Genomic DNA, 17,787 nt, shown 5'->3' with positions numbered 1-17,787 from the left:
GAGCAAGCATTTAGGCGTCCCTGAATGGCTGCCACTGGGAATCCCTCAAACATGCATGAAAGAATCAAAGTAACACTCCAGGGATGATTTTGCTGAGGGAATAGCATGATAACATAACATATAGCTCAAATAATCAATTTAACACAATCCCCCACTGCTTTTTGTTTAAAGTTTGTTTTTACATATCTTTGCCAGAGGTGCCATTAATGTAAAAGGCTTGGTACATAAAACCAACAGAACACCAACACAAAAATAAACACAGAAACTGTAATTTTGTAATTCAATGTATTCACATTACAACATCCACACTGGTTCAGTCTGTGACGAAGTCTATGATCTCCAAATATATTCACTGTATGATACATAATACCAATATAGGCACTTCCAGTAAGTCCGGCAATATTGAAGCTACAGTATAGTGTCTAAATTACAAAACGGTAAAAATAAATAATGTATATCTAAAAGAGTTTTTGTAGTTTTAAAATTTCTTTATCTGTACAGCATATATTGTACAAAACGGAGCATCAACCTTCACAGAGATTCATTAATTTACTTCCACAAATACTGTGAATTTGGACGTAGTCTTCCTTTAGTATAGTGTGGTAAGTGAAGAGTACTAGTGAGGAAACAAAAAAAAGCAAGTCATTGTTTCATTACGTGTCAGCTATATAAAAATACTCATTTCATTTTGTTTACATCATTGTAAAGCTTGTTTGGTTCAAACGGTTACAATTATCTTACACTTGTGAATAATCATGACAATCAAACAAAAGCAGTAACACTATAAAACAGATATAATGTTTCAACTCAAAAGCAAATATTCTGAGGCGGGAAAATGCATATATCGATCTGTCTTAAAATAAAGTGATGATGAACAAATGAACACCACAGACAGAGTCAGAATGCCTTCATGTCTGAGCTTTTGAAGCTGTGCAGCGAAAGCTCTGCTGCTTTACTCAGCGAGGAAAAGGAAGTGTGCAGATCAAAGAGGAAGCACTAGGAGCGACATACTGCGGGAGCTTTGGGGGATAACTATCTGAGCGGAGCATGTGCAAGGAATTAAAAACTGCTTACTGCGTCTGTTCGACCTTCATCACCTCATGTATTCCCACTAAAATCCCCCACCACAGCAGTACAACATTGGACAGTCACATTCAAAGGGCCAGTGGATCAATTGAAAAAAGATTAAACATTCTAATATAAAGATTTTCTAAGATTAAAAGAAATGTGGCTTTTGTCTGTTTAGCGATGGTTGTGGCTCATTTGGTATGAGACAAATCAGCAAAGCAAAAAATTTAATTCTGCAAACAGAAAGATGCAAAGGGTTAGGAAAACACTGGATGATTCAGTGGCTTCAAACAATTGCGACCTGATAAAAGGCCGGAGGGCAAACATGTGTGATGCCAGACTAATCGGTAGGTCAGCCAATTATCAAGCCTGTGTGTGGCCTCCATTCTGAGTAGCACCCACTGCTGCAGAGTCAGGACGGTAGCAAAGAGACCATTGTTCATGAACTGCCTATTCAACACAGATAGCATGATTGTGTGGTGAAAAAACATGTTGGTGCATAATCTACTGTGTGCTGTTATAAGTCCTGAAGATACGTTAAATGGATTGAGATTATGGGAGTAAATTGTGCATGGAAACCTTTGCATCAAATCGCTTAAAGAAGGGGGTTAAAGTTTGAGCTTTCCCACTGAAACATCTAACAATGGTCTGGCCTCCTGCCTGATATCCAAACATGTACACACAGCTCCCATTGTGTGATCACCAGGGACCAGGGAATGCACAAAATTAATAGGCATTTTGAAGCACTGCATTACAAAAGGCTGGCATTTGTGGTATTGAGACTCGCAAACCCACTTGATGTGATGCTTGTGTTTCAGCCCCTGAAACAGAGCAAAGCACTTAGCAGTAGATGGAGACATTTCAAAAAAGAATTTAGCTTTTTTAATCGACCATCTTTATAAAACTTATAATGTGGGTGATTGTTTCTGTTCCCTCATAGAAAAGAAACATGTCTAAAATCAAACAAATAAGCATAAAATCAACAGAGAGGTCTTCTAAGAATCTTTGGTAACACTTTATTTGAAGGGCTCTGCATAAGACTTACATGACACTGTCATAAACATGACGTAACACCTGTTATGAACATGGAGTCTTTATGAATGTTTGTGACTGCATTCATGTGTCATGAAGTGTTATTTGGTAAATAATGACACTTTTAATGCAAAGTTGCTTTAAAATGTCATATTTGCATTTAAGTGTCATTATTTACCAAATATTGCAAAGTTGGCACTTCTAATGGACTTGTAATGTTACTTGTAAAGCAACTTTGCATTAAAGGTGCCATTATTTACCAAATGACACATCATGACAGTAGTCATAAACATTCATAAGGACTCCTTCATGTTCATAACAGGTGTCTGTTATGAACATGTCATATTTATGATGGTGTCATGTCAGTCTTATGCAAACCCCTTCAAATGAAGTGTTACCAAATGTTGTTCCATTCAACTTTAAATTATGTTTTGCACCCAGATTACAGCTACAGGTCTTCCACAATTTTGATCCCTAAATACTTGTTTTTCTTTGTTTTGTTTGTTGTGGCTCCTTCTTTGTAAAAAAAAAAAAATAATAATAATAAATTGAGGGAAATGTTTTCAAAACTTGTATTCCAGGAGCAAAACTAAAATTTATGAATGGGTTGTTTTTTAAAATTTCCTCAAAAGGATAGCTGAGGATTTCTTTTACATGAGGTTCTGTTAAAAGGGTAAAGTGTTATCTGTATTAGAAAACTCTAAAGATGTATTCATTCATTATAAATCAAGATTAACGGATGTTAACAGATTTCCATTGTCTTTAAATGACTTTAAATATTTCTATAAAAAATTTTTATAGCACATTATCTGGAATTATGCCAAAAGTGATATTAACTGATTATAGCCTTTTAACAGCACTTCACTTCAATAATCGTATCCCCTGACAACTGCTGGTGGGAAACCATTTCTCCCAATACACATCCATCCTAACAGAGGCAAGAGAAGCATCCATGATTATCACTACAACTAAACCATGTTTTATACCAAATTTTTAAGGTTATGCAAATAGCTGACAAATACCTGACATTTATTGGGGGGTTTGCGCAACAGAACCAGGTGAGCTTAGACAATGAAAACAATTCACTACATTGGTGGTGCTAAAACTAAAAGTCAGATAACCATGTTGTCCAAGCATCTCTACACAAGGTAGAACGGTTTCTAATGAAGTTTCAGGCCTATTTTAAGAGACTACATGGACTGTATGAGATTTCTTGGCTTTAGTCACACAAAATGTGCTTTGTCTGAGCTCTCTTCTGAATAAGACGCCACAGTAGATTTTATTAACTTTAAGTACAATTAAAACTTTGTTGCGTATGTTTGCTGTGAAGCTCTGACCAGCCTGTGTTGTCAGCATGCTGTCTGCTGTGAACTGTAGGAGAATGAACGAGTCCCTGAGGTGCCAGGAGAATCAAACAGATTCACTGCACAAAGACACGGTAAGTGTCTTTAGTTGTTCTTTGCCTTTCAAAGACGTGTTTGTCTTTAAATGTGATACAGATGTAGTTTCCCTGAGGGTAACAACCAGTGTCAGTAGCTAAGATTTACTTTAGAAAAAAAAATAAAACTCAGCACCTTGAGTCCGATTACATAATTAATCTAAAAGACGGATGAAGCTAAAAGTACCTGTAAGTGAAATCTGACAGACTTCAAAGAACTCCCATTCAAAGAGTGTAAACATCTCTAATCAAATAAAAAATGACAAACAACTCCCATAAAACCTTCAGCATGTAATTTAGTTGGTTCATTCCTTGTATTGGTCTTTAAGTTTTAAATTAAGAACTTTATGTTCTCCTGTTCAAGTTTGGTCACTAGATGACTTCCCAAAAATGCTGAGCCATTTCTGAACACCAGTTCAGAAGAATGACTCAGTACCGTTTTAATATAAACTTTAGCTTTAGCTTGTTTTCCACCACAGCGGTTCTGGTGCTCACTCAGCACCAACTCTTTCTGTTTCCGGCTCCAAAACTCTGGTGCTGTCTAAGATAAGTGACACTTGGACTTACACTTAATTGGGCCAAGTAAAAACTCCAAACTTACTTCAGGTTTCAGATCTAAACTTTGACATGAATCTAAGACTGAACAAGCATTTGAACATCTTGAGTCATCTTTCAGCTTTTAGTTTTGCTATCGCGCATCATGGAGTCACATGTGAGTCAATACAATGCTTGCGTTTTATTCACCATCGCTATTTGCACTGGCAAACACGGTTTCACAATTTGCTGATCTATGTTGTGTGTGACTTACAAAAGGTAATTTTTGATGAGTTCTCTTTTAAAGGCAGTGTGTAATTCACAACTGTAGATCAGAGAGCCACAGTTCACAACTACAGTACATGACTTGGTTAAAACAATGTTTATCTCTTAGGTTAGGGACATTGGGGATTTAATTGCAGGGGTACAGAGATATATTATGTGACTAACATAGTTTAAGTTACTCACTGCACTGTGGTCTTCTACAGATTTTTTGTGGCATAGCAAAGCAGAACAAAGCTGTTTCTCTGGCTGTGGAAAATTAGAACTGAAACTGGTTCCGGCTCTGGACAAGATCTGGAACAGCTTTTCTGAAAAATCTCTCAAGGATTATTAATTTCTGGCAACAATGTGACTGAATTTAGATCTTGTTTGTGACAGCTCACTTAATTAAGAGATTGTTGTCCTGTCTTTTTTTTTCTCTAAAATTAAAAACAACGAAAAAATATATATAAAAAATTTTCTACAGAAAAAAAAAATTCTGTGTAAAAATTTTTTTTATTGTCATACAATTACTGTCTTTTTTTCAGAAACGTGTTGAAACGGACAGCATTTCTTTTCTATGGTTAAGATTTAATCTATTAATTATGGCCCCAAATTTCACTGAATTTTCTTCTTTTTTTTTTTGCGTAATTAAAAATGAGAAAAATGTGGTGTTAACTTATATTGAATTCCAGTCCATGTTTTGTAGAATCTCCTTTTCCAATTCCTCTTTCTCCATCAGATAGGTTAAAGAACTCTGATGTGTTTGACTTAAACCATTTTAGTTTGGCTCTGGCTAGATTGTAACAGTTTAGTCCCATTCCCAAGAATACTGTTTTTCTATTCATCTTTTCATGACTTCCTTAACTAATGGAGGAATAAAATGGCTCACAGCATGATGCTGCCACCATTATTTGTTGCACTATGTGGATGGGATTCAGGCTGACATTGCAGCATTATTTTTTCCTGTCACAAATAGTGTTTTGCATGTTTAATTCAAGTTTAACTTTGGTCTGACCGAAGCGAGTTTGTCATCGTGGTAGGAAACAGTTAAAGGCGTATGAATACTCTTGACAGGCAATGCTGTAAAACAGTTGTGTCTTTGACATCAGGTTTACTGTAGTTTAAAAATGGAATAATCTGACTTTTTTTCCTCCCTCTGCATTCTGGAGAACAAATGTGTACATTAGAGTAAAAACTGAGGAACACACAAATGCCAACGCAAAGAGACATTTCAGAGCTGTCTCTGCATTTCTGAGACGTATCTCTACATGACGGCATTAAGTACCTCATTTGGCAATAAACATCAAACATAATATTTATAGATATTTGACTTTGGGTGCTAAAACCCACAAGTGAGGGATTATTTCTGTCAAGGGTTGAAAGGAAGAAGATTATTGTGTAAATCAGTCCTTTTACAATCCATGTGTGGATAAAAAAAAAAAAAATAACATAAGCTAGCACAGTTTAAACTGAAAAAGTTGAGCTACAATCAAAACACAAGCATGTGATGGTGACGTTAATATATAATCACATTCGGGAAATAATTCTGCATAAATTGGCAGCAATTTTCTGCAGTCCTGTGTTACCACACTTTGTTAAAACCTATGCAACTGCTTGTCTTCAACTCCTGACAGTAGGAAAATAGTCTGTATCTCAAAGTCCATGAATAATGTATTATTGCAATGTGGGAAAAGAAAAACCCATATAAATGTTTGGTAAAACCACATATTCAGATTAAATATGTAAAGCACAAAATTTCCCACCCTGTTTGTTTGTTTTGTTTTTTCTTCTCTGTAGGCACGCGTTTCCCAAACATCTACAGTGTTGTGTCTAAGTAATGTGCTGGCAGAAACAAGAGTCAGTAGGATAAGGTCAAAAGGAACATTTCTTTACATCCTTATCCTGACTGATGCTGCGTCTCTATCTGAGGGTGTCTGGAGTTTAGAGGTTTCACTGTGGTTCGCTGTCCCCTCCCTCCTCTGGAGTCTGAGAGTCGTCCCTGTCAGAGACGTGCCACTCTGCTTTCTCTGTCTCCTCCTCACAATGCTCTCCTTCCACTTGCTCTTCCCTGCTGCCCGACTCCTCCTCTTCTTCATCAATAGCCAGAATCGGCTCAGCGACTTTGTTGAAATGGGCGGACTCTGTTCCTTGCTCCTCATTCTGGGATTCCTCTTCTATCACTTTCTTCCACATCTTGTGATTTTCCAGCAGGTGCTGTGTGATCTGGCAAAATACTTTCCTCCTTTTCTTGGGAGCTGCTTTTTCTGGATGAAAAAAAAAAGGAAAGTAATTTATTTAGTGTTATTTTTACTCTTTTTATGATAACCAACATGCTTCTTATAAAGGATATGTGTTTCTATTGTAGACCAACATTATTGCAAAGTGGAAGTAACTGGACACAGGGTTTTTTGTGAGATGTTTATGTATTCAACCCCCTGAGTAAATAAATAAATAAATAAGCATGAAAAAAGTCATAAAAAGTCTCATTCATAGTTTGAAAAAAAATAAAGGATGTAAAGATGTTGGCCCCTGGGCCAATCATGTAGCATCATCTGGTAGAGACAAATTGTTTTACAAATGCAAATTATAGTACATTAGTAAGAAGTCCTAAACATCAGCAGGTATGAGTTGCTACATGATTTGTTAATTACGTCCACCAGCCAGTAACACCATGTTGTTCCCAAAGAAATTTAATATAAGTTCATATTTATTTTATGTTTTTATATTTATAAAAATCCTAAAATATAAATACAACTCATCTAATTTTAGTCAGTGAGTTGTAAATAAAGTACAATGGTTGCAATATTTTCTTTTCTTTTCTTTTTAAGAAAAATCTTTGAAAATCAAGGCTACTGTTTCTTAGATCCTTTCTAAGGTCCAGCCCAGATTGCAGCAGTAGTTGCTGAAATATGTCGTTCTGCTACTTATCGGCTAGAAGATTGTGTGGATAAATTTTCAGGCAACTTTTTTCAGACTAGCATCTGTTTAAAAAAAAAAATAGGAAAACATATAGTTGTTTCCCACTTTGCAATCGTAGGCTCCCTTGTTCTGATCCATCTCATAAATCTTTTTTTTTTTAAATACCTTGAAGCAAAATGTGAAAAAAGTTCTGGCTCTGTGTCGTAAAGGGGACATACTGTAGCTTGATGCCTTTACCTGCTGTAAACATAGATGTGCTACAAATTCAACAATCAAGTATTTCTAAACAGAATAAAGTACAAAAGATGAGAGTGATCTATTTCTTCTTTTTTCACTGGTTTCTTCTAATCTTCTAAAGGGATCTTTAGCAATAATTCTCTGAGATTTATGGAGCTTGGGTGGTTAATCGTCTTTTATAGAACTTTGCATTTTTTTCCTAACTTTAGTTTTGCATGTGACATTTTTGAGAGACATGTTTGTTAAACTAATAAGTCTCTTAAAAATCTCTAACAACTTAGATCTAAAACTCTCTTAAGGCCTTAAATGAGCTTAGTTAATGTTTCTGTAATGTCTGGAGATCATAGTGAAAATCATCTTTTGCAAGGTTTCTTGGTTTCCTTAGTAACTAACTGTTAGCCATTATTCACTGCAGCAGAATGAGATGAGATTTACTGTAAGACTTTTAAAATGTAAAATGTTACTTTTATGTTACATAATTCTGACCTATAAAATATTTACGAAGAAATGCTCTTATTTTTAAGAACGGTACCAATCTTCTGCGTGCACACATAAGAAATTTTTAGTCAGAGAAGCAATTTTTAGTTAGACATGCAGGCACTAAAATACACTACTAGAAAAATATGTGTATTTTTCTAATTTCTTAATCTTTTTTACTTACTCTCTAAAAATACAAAAGATAAGACATAAAAAATTAAAACATGATCAGCAGGAGCAAAATGGGAGCATAATGAAGTGCAATACAGCTGGATGTGCTGACTCAGTGAATCTCTAGTAACAAATGAAAATCCAAACAATGCGTGTTGCATAGAGAAGTGATTTTATATCTAGTAATTTACACTTAGCTACCTGATGGATGTAGGTCAAGTCAAGGCCTTCTGGGTTTTCTGCTTGTTGCCAATTACATCTATCTTCTGGGAATAAATATTATCAATCAATGTTACTGTGCCTGAGTTATCAGGATCTTTCAGTCTTAGCAGAATGAAAGAGGGTGAATTATAACAAAAGTTATATTAAATACTTCTTTATATGTTACGAATTATCGAAGCAGGTTTTATTTGCAGAGATTGGTTGAATAAATATCAATTGTGCTGGATAAATAAATCTGAAGATCAAGGACAAAAATGGGCTCCATGAAAGGAGTTAATTTGCATACTGAGAGAATGGTTTTCTAAAAGAAGAAGAAATGACAGCCTTATTTTATGATTGTTTTAGGGTTCCTGTTGTGTCTTGTTTTAACGTTGTTTTGGACCCTCGTACTTACGCGATGCGTCAGAGCAGGTGGATCCGTCTTCATCTGCCTCCTCGCTTTCAGCGATCTCTGGCTCCTCCTCCTCAGGCTCTGGCTCCACCCACCGTCCAGGTATGAGGCCAGCCGAGTCGTAGGAGTTACAGAGCGGTCCGACAATGTGCGTGATGAACGATTCCTGAAGCTTGGCCAGCTGCGGTGCTGCTCGATCCATGAAGGGGCTGACAGGAAGCCCCAGGCTGGACTCCTCATCGCCCTACATACAGCATGAGCCATTAACACAAAATGATACAAACTTAAAAGGAAGAACAAGAACTGAGTTACAGCATTACCTGATTCTGATTGGTCATCTACAGACCCATTCAATAATATAGAATATTACTGATTAAGTTCCTTTCTTTCAGGAAACATTGACGGGCGTTTAAAAGTCTTCATTCCTTTAAATTGTGATGTCATTTCCGCTTAAGGGCAGTGACAACATGACATTTAAATTTAGATTATTACATCATACAATAAAGAAAATATATTCAATACAGAAACGTGAGCTTAATGGAAAGTATGTTTGATATCTGCTTGTCATTTTCAAAAGGTACTTTTAATCTGACAAATGAGCCTCATCTGCAGATCCTAATTTAATGAATATGACTGAATATCACATACTAGATGTTTAATTTGCTTAGTTACTTCTACTGAACAATATACAGAAGCAACTTATAGTTTGTTTTGTACTTTTACAATTCAAATATCTCTGAAATTAATTAAAAACCCTACAAAAAGTATGATTTCCATGACATACAGTACAGACCAAAAGTTTGGACACACCTTTTAATTTAATGAGTTTCCTTTATTTTCATGACTATTGACATTATAGATTCACACTGAAGGCATCAAAACTATGAATAACACATGTGAAAATATGCACTAAACAAAAAAGTGTAAAACAAATGATAATACCCCTTATATTCTAGTTTCTTCAAAGTAGCAACCTTTTGCTGTGATTACTGCTTTGCACACACTCTGCATTTTCTTGATGAGCTTCAAGAGGTCGTCACCTGAAATGGTTTTCACTTCATAGGTCAACCTGCCCTGTCAGGTTAATAAGTGGGATTTATTGCCTTATAAATAGTCATGAAAATAAAGAAAACCCATTGAATTAGAAGGTGTGTCCAAACTTTTGGTCTGTACTGTATATAGAGACAAAAGTGAAAACATCTCTCTTAAGGTTTTCTGGTTTGTCACCTTTGGATTAGGCTATTCTAGCAGAATAAGATTTAGTTTATGATTGTTTCACATCTAAATAAAAACAGGATAAATTATCAAAGAATGAACAAGTTTATGCCAATAAAAAAATAGACAATTCAGCAAAGAACCAATTTTCAGTTGGATGCTGAGAGACTAGTCTGTCACAAATATAATGGATTTTCATGTTTCTTTGTATTATTTATGTAATCCCTAAAAAAAATTTAATAACACAGATTGTAAAATACAAATTTTATCACAACAAAGATGTTGTGGTGTTGCTATATTGAAATAGTGGAAAATAAGCAGCATCAGATGTAGTTCAGCTTCAGTTCTCTCTTTACTCTCTTAAGTTCTCTTCTTCACGTACAACATATTTTGTCACATGCATATTCAGAGCTCCCCCTTGTGTCCTTTTCATGCAATAACAGAACATAACAAAAGAGATATCGGGTGAAGGACTGACCTATGATGGATGATTACATGAAGAATAAAATATCCTATCTTTGGGTATTTTTCTTACGTTGTGTCGCTTGTGGCTTTAATTTTATAATCAGACAGGAAAGGAAGCAAACATGAAGGATCATGCAGCAAAAGACCTGAGCAACGGTCACCTGAGTCAAGGACAAATCGTCTCTGCATAGGAGACCCGCAGGGACTCACTGCAGCTTCTTTCAGATTTTTAAGTGTATGATATGTTGACATGTTCGGGCACAAGGACAGGACAGCATGAGAGAAAAAGCACCAAGAGAAACTTTAAAACATCTCCAGGAAACTAATAGAGCTCTTGATTAATGACACTTTAATTGATAAGGTGCGTCCAGGAAATAAATAAATAAAAAATTAAACGCTTGAACTTTAGTCCTGGATCTCATCAGCTGGTAAAGTTGGTGTCACATTTTGGGGAAGGAACTGAATTGCTATCGGTTTATAATGTTGGAGAGTAGCCATCTCTGTCAAGTGCCTTGAAGAGACCACCTTCGTGCATCACATCTCCTGGAGACATTCAAACCTTTTGTCACAGAAAGGCTTTTCTCCTGTTTGACCTTTGCTCTCTGTGGCGGTGTAGTCAGTATGTGCGTACTAAACCATCGTATTAAAGCAGCAGTGCCTGAGCAATTAACAGAGAGAGGAGGAACTCAGTGCCAAGAGTGCATGCCATCCTAACAAACAATTGTGAGTGGATATAAGCTGTGGTCATAACTAGGTTATGTTTGTTACTGCAACTCCATTCAAAATGAGGCCACAATTACCGTACAGATAATTATGCAACACTCCTGCTTACAGCTAAAAATCTGAAAAAAAAGAACTTTTAAAAAGGATGAACAAAAAATTGCTCTTTGAAGCAACAATATCATTTGTATCCAGGGCCGTCACTAGCTATTTGGGTGCCCTAAGAGCAGAAAGTTAAAGTTAACCCAAAAGTTAAAGTCAAGCATCTTCTTCTTTATGCACAAGCTTTGTTATCCTAACACCACCTGCTGAGCCTGCTGTCATTTGGCATTGGAAGTACTTCATCATGCTGTGACATAAATCATATTTACATTATCTACTGCAAATATTAGTTTGGGGGGGGGTTGTTGCGTTTTGCTTGTTTAAAGAAAAATAATAGTAAAGTGTTTCTTCTGCCTGAATCTGGTATTTTGTAATCAGGTTATCTGTTTGTGAACATAAACAAAAAAAAAAAAGAAATTCTTGTATGTATGTACGTTTTCTTAGAATTTAACTTTATTTCCCCTTAACAACCACATATTAATTTTTGTTGATCCATCACTTAAAAACTCAAATAAAATAAACTGAAGATTGATTTTGCAAAACGGCATTGTGGTACATGGTGCTGCAGCGGTGTTTTTATCGCTTCATTCCCACAAACATCGCAGCCTTGCTGAGAGTTCACCCACCTGTTCATAGAACTCGTTGACAATGCCCTCGGTCCACTGCAGATGTAGATCCTTGCACTTTAAAGGCCCGTTGATGTCTGCCAGCTTAATGCACATCTGGCACACCAGTAACCTGTCATTCTCATTAGACCAGTCAACACCTGTTGACGGATCATCGCCTACCTGAGGGAACAATAAAAGGCCAGTCAGCTTTTCTCACATCTAAAAATAAAGAATTTAATAAGCAGCATGTGAAATGTTAGAAACATTTATTAGTTTTCTCTCTTCACAGACTACTTCCAGTATTAAAAAAGAACAATTTAGGAATAAAAAGAAAAAATATTCAAGTGGCCCAGATAACAGCAATTTAAACTAATGAAAGTTTGTTCTTTGCAATAAATTACCTAAAGTAGTGTATGTAAAACATATTTTTTAGATATACCTAAAGATGGATATTGAGAAAAGGTTTATAGCTGTAATAACATTTTCCAGAAAAATAGTACGTATTCCATTTCATATTATACTTAATGTAAATCATTTAAGAGTTTATCTTTCGCAGTACCTTGGCATTGAACTCAGCCAGGAAGTCAAAGTGCTTCTTGAGGTCCGTTGCCAGGATGGCCTCGATGACCAGGAACCTGAAGCGTTTGAACTCCACGTGGTCCAGGTTGACCAGGAAGTTGTAGTCTGGGTGTGACATGAAGAGGTTCCAGGCAGAGGCGGCGTGGTGATTTTCCAGGACCGAGCGATCGTTGTAGAGCACTGCCTGCAAACAGCCAAACTCTCTGCATGAGTGTGTACAAGCAAGACTTTAACGTTGTTCCCTAAAATGTCCTGGAACCATTGCTATTACCCCCCAGATGTGGGGCCTCTAGAGATGAGAGGGTTAAACATATTCGGCAATCCAGGGCTCGATTAGATCAAAGCGTTGCCCATTACGACGGGGGCTGAGATGGGAGCTGTTCTCTAAGCGCCTGAGGCCCTGAGACTGTTGCTTTTTCCTGGAACTTCACCCAAAAAACTTTTTGACTCATTTGTTTTCAAAAGAAGTTTTACTGTCCTAACGTCAAGAAAGCAGACCCAGCGGTGAGTTAAAAGAGCTGATCCTTTTTATATGTGTTGGAAAACCTGATCAAATTGTTTGCTTTATAGATCACAGAGTTTGTTTTTTTAGTTTCGTTTTTTTTTTTTTTTTTGGCTTCTGAGTAGATTTGTTCATATAAAAGCCACCTTATGTAAACAGATGCATTTATTCTATTAATAAATTGCGAATATTGTTAAAGTTGCTGTAGGAGGAAAAATTTCACAAAACGGGTTTAAACTATAGCTGCATCACTACTGGCAGGAAAAAGGCAGTGTCTGACATGTAACTTTAATAAGGACATTTTGGGGCGAGCACTGTTTTAGGTTTTCACAATGAGCCAGAATGTGTGGCTTTAAATTCCTTCCAGCAGGACTGGCTACCGGACTACTTCGTCTACAGCACATGGAACAAATAAATGTTTCCAGAGCATTTCTCAAAAACAAAACAAAAAAAACACTTTCTTGGAAGAGGAAATACATGAGCAAGTATACACATTTAAGACCTTTTAAACCTTATACTCAAAAGTGGGTCCATCTAAGATGTTTTGAGGCCTCAGTTCAAATGAAAAACCTACGGAAGTGATAGAACTGGAGGTACATCAATACACAATAAAGATATACAATTATCTCTAAATCAGGCTACTATCTACTTCTTCTAACCTCTGTTTGATTTTTATTGCTCGACTATCAAGAATGTTGACACAGCAGTAAGATAAACATTGATTTAGTTTGTAGTTCTTGGAAAACCTGATCAGACTTTTACATCAGGATTTACAGAGAGGTGAGTGGAGTTTCAGATCGTTTAAGACACTGTTACTTGAAAGTCACAACATTATAAATATATATTATGTAAATAAATTGCCCCATGTTTTGGTGTTTGCTGTAAACTGTGGATTTATTTTCCTAAAGGTGTGGCTCTAGGCTTAAATTAGTTGCACAAACTGAGGAAAGTAGAACAGCGGCGGGAGTGATGTAATCATCTTTAGGCAGGAAAGGCAATGAGGCAATAAAAAATAAACAGTAAAATATGTTAAAGAGGTGAATTATTTGGCCCAGACTCATGTCAACAGCAACTGATAACTTCTTAGAAAAGAAAACACGTTTTTTGAAAAACAAAATGAAACAATTGCAAGGCCAGGCAGATACTCCAGGAAATCTGCACACTTTTACAGAGAAAGTGTGCAGGGTAGCTACTCTTACCCTGTTTTTATAACGGTGTGAAGAGCTGGCTGTTTGAATCTGCTTTTCTTTACAGCTCACCGGCGAAAATGTTTGTCTGACCTTTCTGATAATGAAGATATCAGAAAAGTCAGACAAACAAATTTCTACATTTCCCGATTCAAATGAGAGAGTGGTCCTGGTGGACTTCAGGAACAAAGTACCTGAGGGGCGCTGGTGGCCACGAGGAAAGCATTTGTTCTCCCAGGATGATCGTAGTCATGCATTGCAGCAGCTACATAAAGTGCCATCAGCTCCAGAGCGGGTATGAGGCCAGACAGACAGCCATATCCATCTTCTGACACAGTGTAGGTCTTTGAAACCAGGAAGCCCATGTGACTGTGTGTTATCCCACTGTCAGAGTCTAACCACAGGGAAGAGACAAAGCGAGGGGATTTCGGATCAGGATGGAAGAATTTACACACAACACTCATACTTTAGGTTCATCTCTATGTGCCAGTAATGCACACCGGAGCGCATATACACAGATACACACACGGATGTTTTAATCGACTTATGTGTGGATCAAAGGGATGGTCCTGGTAAGGCATACAAACAAGGTTTTGAAATATTGGTGAGAGGGAACTCTTAATTTGCCAGCAACTTCATACTGTCCTAGACTTCAAATAGAGTTTCATACAGAAAAAAACATGTGCCAAAAGCTTGACTAAAGCTGGATGTTCTCACACTGATGAGAGAACATCCAGCTTACAGGGAGCATCGAGGCACAAGGAACAAACCTCCAAAAAGCCTTTCATACCCGAAATTTCTTATCCAACACAAAACTTATAATTAAATAAATTTTTTTTAAAAAAGCTCATTTCCTTTTTTTTTGCACTTATAGGTACTGATAAAATGGTGCATACCCGAGTCACTGGCTGAGCTGTGATCATTAATGAGGCTGGGTAGACCAGGCACAGGCTGCGTGGTGAGGTACCAGACCGCATGAAGCACATCTGTGGCGTGGATCCTGTTGTGATCTGATCCAGAGGAGAAAGTATACCTTTTCCAAATCAAATTGCTTTCCACCAGGGCGCACTGTTGAGCCGTTCAGGTTTCTCATAGCAACGTAAAGGCAAATCTTGTATTGTACTGTACACCGTAGAATGAATCAAATTAGAGGGAGTGAATTTTCATCTAGTGGCTGATTTGTTTTTTACAACTGCAACAAAAGCTGACAGGAAAATGGTGTGAGTAAAACCATGACCAGCTGAGAGACATTTAAACTTACATGGTATGTCTCTGTAGCCGCTCTCGAGAGCATGGAAGTAGTTCATGAACTCTTTAACGGGGATCTTAAAGGTCTCGAACAGGCCAGTGTCCTCAAAGAGCCTGTAAGACACCTGCAACACAAAATGTTCAGTGAAAACTACCATCAGAAGATCAGACAAATGAAATTTATTACATTACCAGCTAAAATCCCATTGCAGTTAATTGTGTCATCCAGCTGAATAGCTGTGAACCACTACATGACTCACTTAATTTATCTGTGTTATGCTACTTTGTCTCACTTTTGTAACCTTACATTGTTGCTTTTTTGGTCATAACCCTTTTATAAATTGTTGTTAATCTTTACTGTATTTCTGTGAGTCAACAACAAGATATTTTCTATTCTATTCTTGCCTATTCTATTGTTTTCTACAACATATTCAGCTGAAACATCAGACAGTAAAGATTTTTGTGTGTGCGTGTGTGTGTGTGTGTGGGTTTTTGGTCATTATCTCATGGTAGTTTTTGCTCCTAGGAACCTTTGGGACAAAAACAGTCAAATATGAAAATATAATTATACTCCCACCTTTGTGAATTGCTACACGTTTACTGCAGAGCACCAGTCAGGTTTGCACACGTCACAAATGCATCTTGGTCTCATCTGACCAATGCTGGCTCTTAAAAATGTATAGCTTCTCCTAAAATGTTGTTCAGCAGTTTCCTTATGAAGAAGATTGCTTTTCTCTCCCTTACAAATCACCCAGAGACCTTTACATTATGCAGACTCCTTCAGAGTGATCCCAGACACACAGTTTTTAATGACAAACCCCAAGCCAAGTCTGAAGCACCTGGCAGACAGTTGTTCATTTGGAGAAAGAAGTTCTCTCCTCGTACATCATCGAGAGAACAACAACTGTGGATCTGTGGGATTTAGTGTTCATCTGATGTCCTATAAACATGTTCTTATTTATTAATGAGGCTGTGTTTTTCATTTGTCTTAAATGTTCTTCTTTTTGATTCTGGTTCAGAAACACTGGAGGAGTAAAACTGTGTGGCGTTGTGTTGGTAATGTAATAGTTGTTGCTTTATGAAGAAGAAAATAAAGTCTTCAACTGTGTTGGATTTTTGTTAATATCCTTAATAAGTGAGGATTGCACTAATTCATCTTGGATCTTACTTCTTTGTGTTTTTTAATGTTCTCACCTGACTAAGGATCCTCCCACATTTTCCATTTGTCTTCTCCATTAGAGTGAAAATAGGAAAGTTCCAATGATTTAATTGACTCATTAAAGGCTCCAGGTCTTCCATTAGTAATGGCTCTTGTGCCAGAATGGGTTTGTCCTGTACAAAAAACACATAATGAAAATGTTTTAAAGAATACATTTCTCAATGGCACAAACCATATACATGTACACTGGATCTGAAAAGTATGCACATTTATGGTAAAATTATTTTTGTGTTGTTAAATGTTGGAAAATTGAAATATTTACAGAATTTTTTTTTTTTTACCAACTTCAGTGTATAAATAAAAACAAACATCTAATAAAAGGAAACAACTTTTAAAAAAGAAGTTGTAATAACCTGCACCAAAAATCTCTCACTGTACAAAGCAACAATTCACAGCATTTTATGTCTTTAATGGTACAGTAAAGACAATAATTGGAGAACATATGTGGAACAGTAGCATTACTATTATACATCTGTACTTTTCTCTATCATTTGTTGACTAAACATAATCTGATGTGGAAAACCTTCAAGACTCTGACAGAATGGAAGAAACTGCAGGATTTTCTGGTAGCTCCTGTTCACTGGTTACATTAGTCTCCTATAATTTCCATGTGTTTGGACTCAGGAGTCGTGTTGACAGAGAGAAGTTCTTTTCTTCTCAAAAGAACTTACAGATCTGGCAGAAATATCCCCAAGCCAAACGGAAGACAATTTTATGGTCAAATAAAACCAAACTGGAACATGTGGCCACTGCGCATCACCAAAACGTCACCGCATCCATTGTAAAAGATGGCGGTGGATGGCGATGCTGTTCTTCAGATGGAAGAAGACGTTTGTAAAAGTGGAGGAAGTCTTAAGAGAACTTAAGAAGCTCTTAAAATCAACATCACTTTTTTAGCTGCCATCTTTATAGGGGTGTGCAGGCTTTTTTTTTTTTTCCCACTGCGTTTCCGCATCGTACTGCATCCTATTCTGACATTAAAGAGATGGTTTTGAACGTGTGTGCTTTGACTCACCTCAGGAGGTATTAGTGCATGGAGGATGACATTCTGGGAGGGGTTTTTCCCCTTTTCTGTGTCCTCTGTTTGTGCTACATCACTGCTGTCACTGTGGTTGACTTCATGGGTGCTGTCGTAGTCTGATGACACAACTACAGGGTCCTCTGTCAATACAGGAAAACAAAGAGATGT

The 17,787-nt window shown here is 36.8% G+C and overlaps 1 protein-coding gene across 2 annotated transcripts in view; it reads right to left on the bottom strand.

Moving 5' to 3' along the window:
- Positions 1 to 253: 253 nt before the first annotated feature.
- Positions 254 to 17,787, bottom strand: part of LOC114158890 (cGMP-inhibited 3',5'-cyclic phosphodiesterase A-like) — a 93,178-nt gene continuing 75,644 nt past the window's right edge. For both annotated transcript variants that reach the window (XM_028040795.1, XM_028040803.1), the window contains 9 exons: positions 17,614 to 17,759; positions 16,574 to 16,711; positions 15,393 to 15,504; positions 15,028 to 15,141; positions 14,326 to 14,525; positions 12,423 to 12,626; positions 11,882 to 12,043; positions 8,757 to 8,997; positions 254 to 6,600 (listed from right to left, as the gene is read on the bottom strand). In XM_028040795.1, the coding sequence (XP_027896596.1) occupies positions 6,287 to 6,600; positions 8,757 to 8,997; positions 11,882 to 12,043; positions 12,423 to 12,626; positions 14,326 to 14,525; positions 15,028 to 15,141; positions 15,393 to 15,504; positions 16,574 to 16,711; positions 17,614 to 17,759 (1,631 nt within the window). In that variant the 3' untranslated portion in view covers positions 254 to 6,286. The remainder of the gene's footprint in view (positions 6,601 to 8,756; positions 8,998 to 11,881; positions 12,044 to 12,422; positions 12,627 to 14,325; positions 14,526 to 15,027; positions 15,142 to 15,392; positions 15,505 to 16,573; positions 16,712 to 17,613; positions 17,760 to 17,787) is intronic.

The sequence above is a fragment of the Xiphophorus couchianus genome, chromosome 2 (assembly GCF_001444195.1).
Source record: "Xiphophorus couchianus chromosome 2, X_couchianus-1.0, whole genome shotgun sequence".
Lineage (NCBI taxonomy): Eukaryota > Metazoa > Chordata > Actinopteri > Cyprinodontiformes > Poeciliidae > Xiphophorus > Xiphophorus couchianus.
The sequence above is the reverse complement of the archived record's forward strand: the minus strand, read 5'-3'. Positions and strand labels throughout refer to the sequence as shown.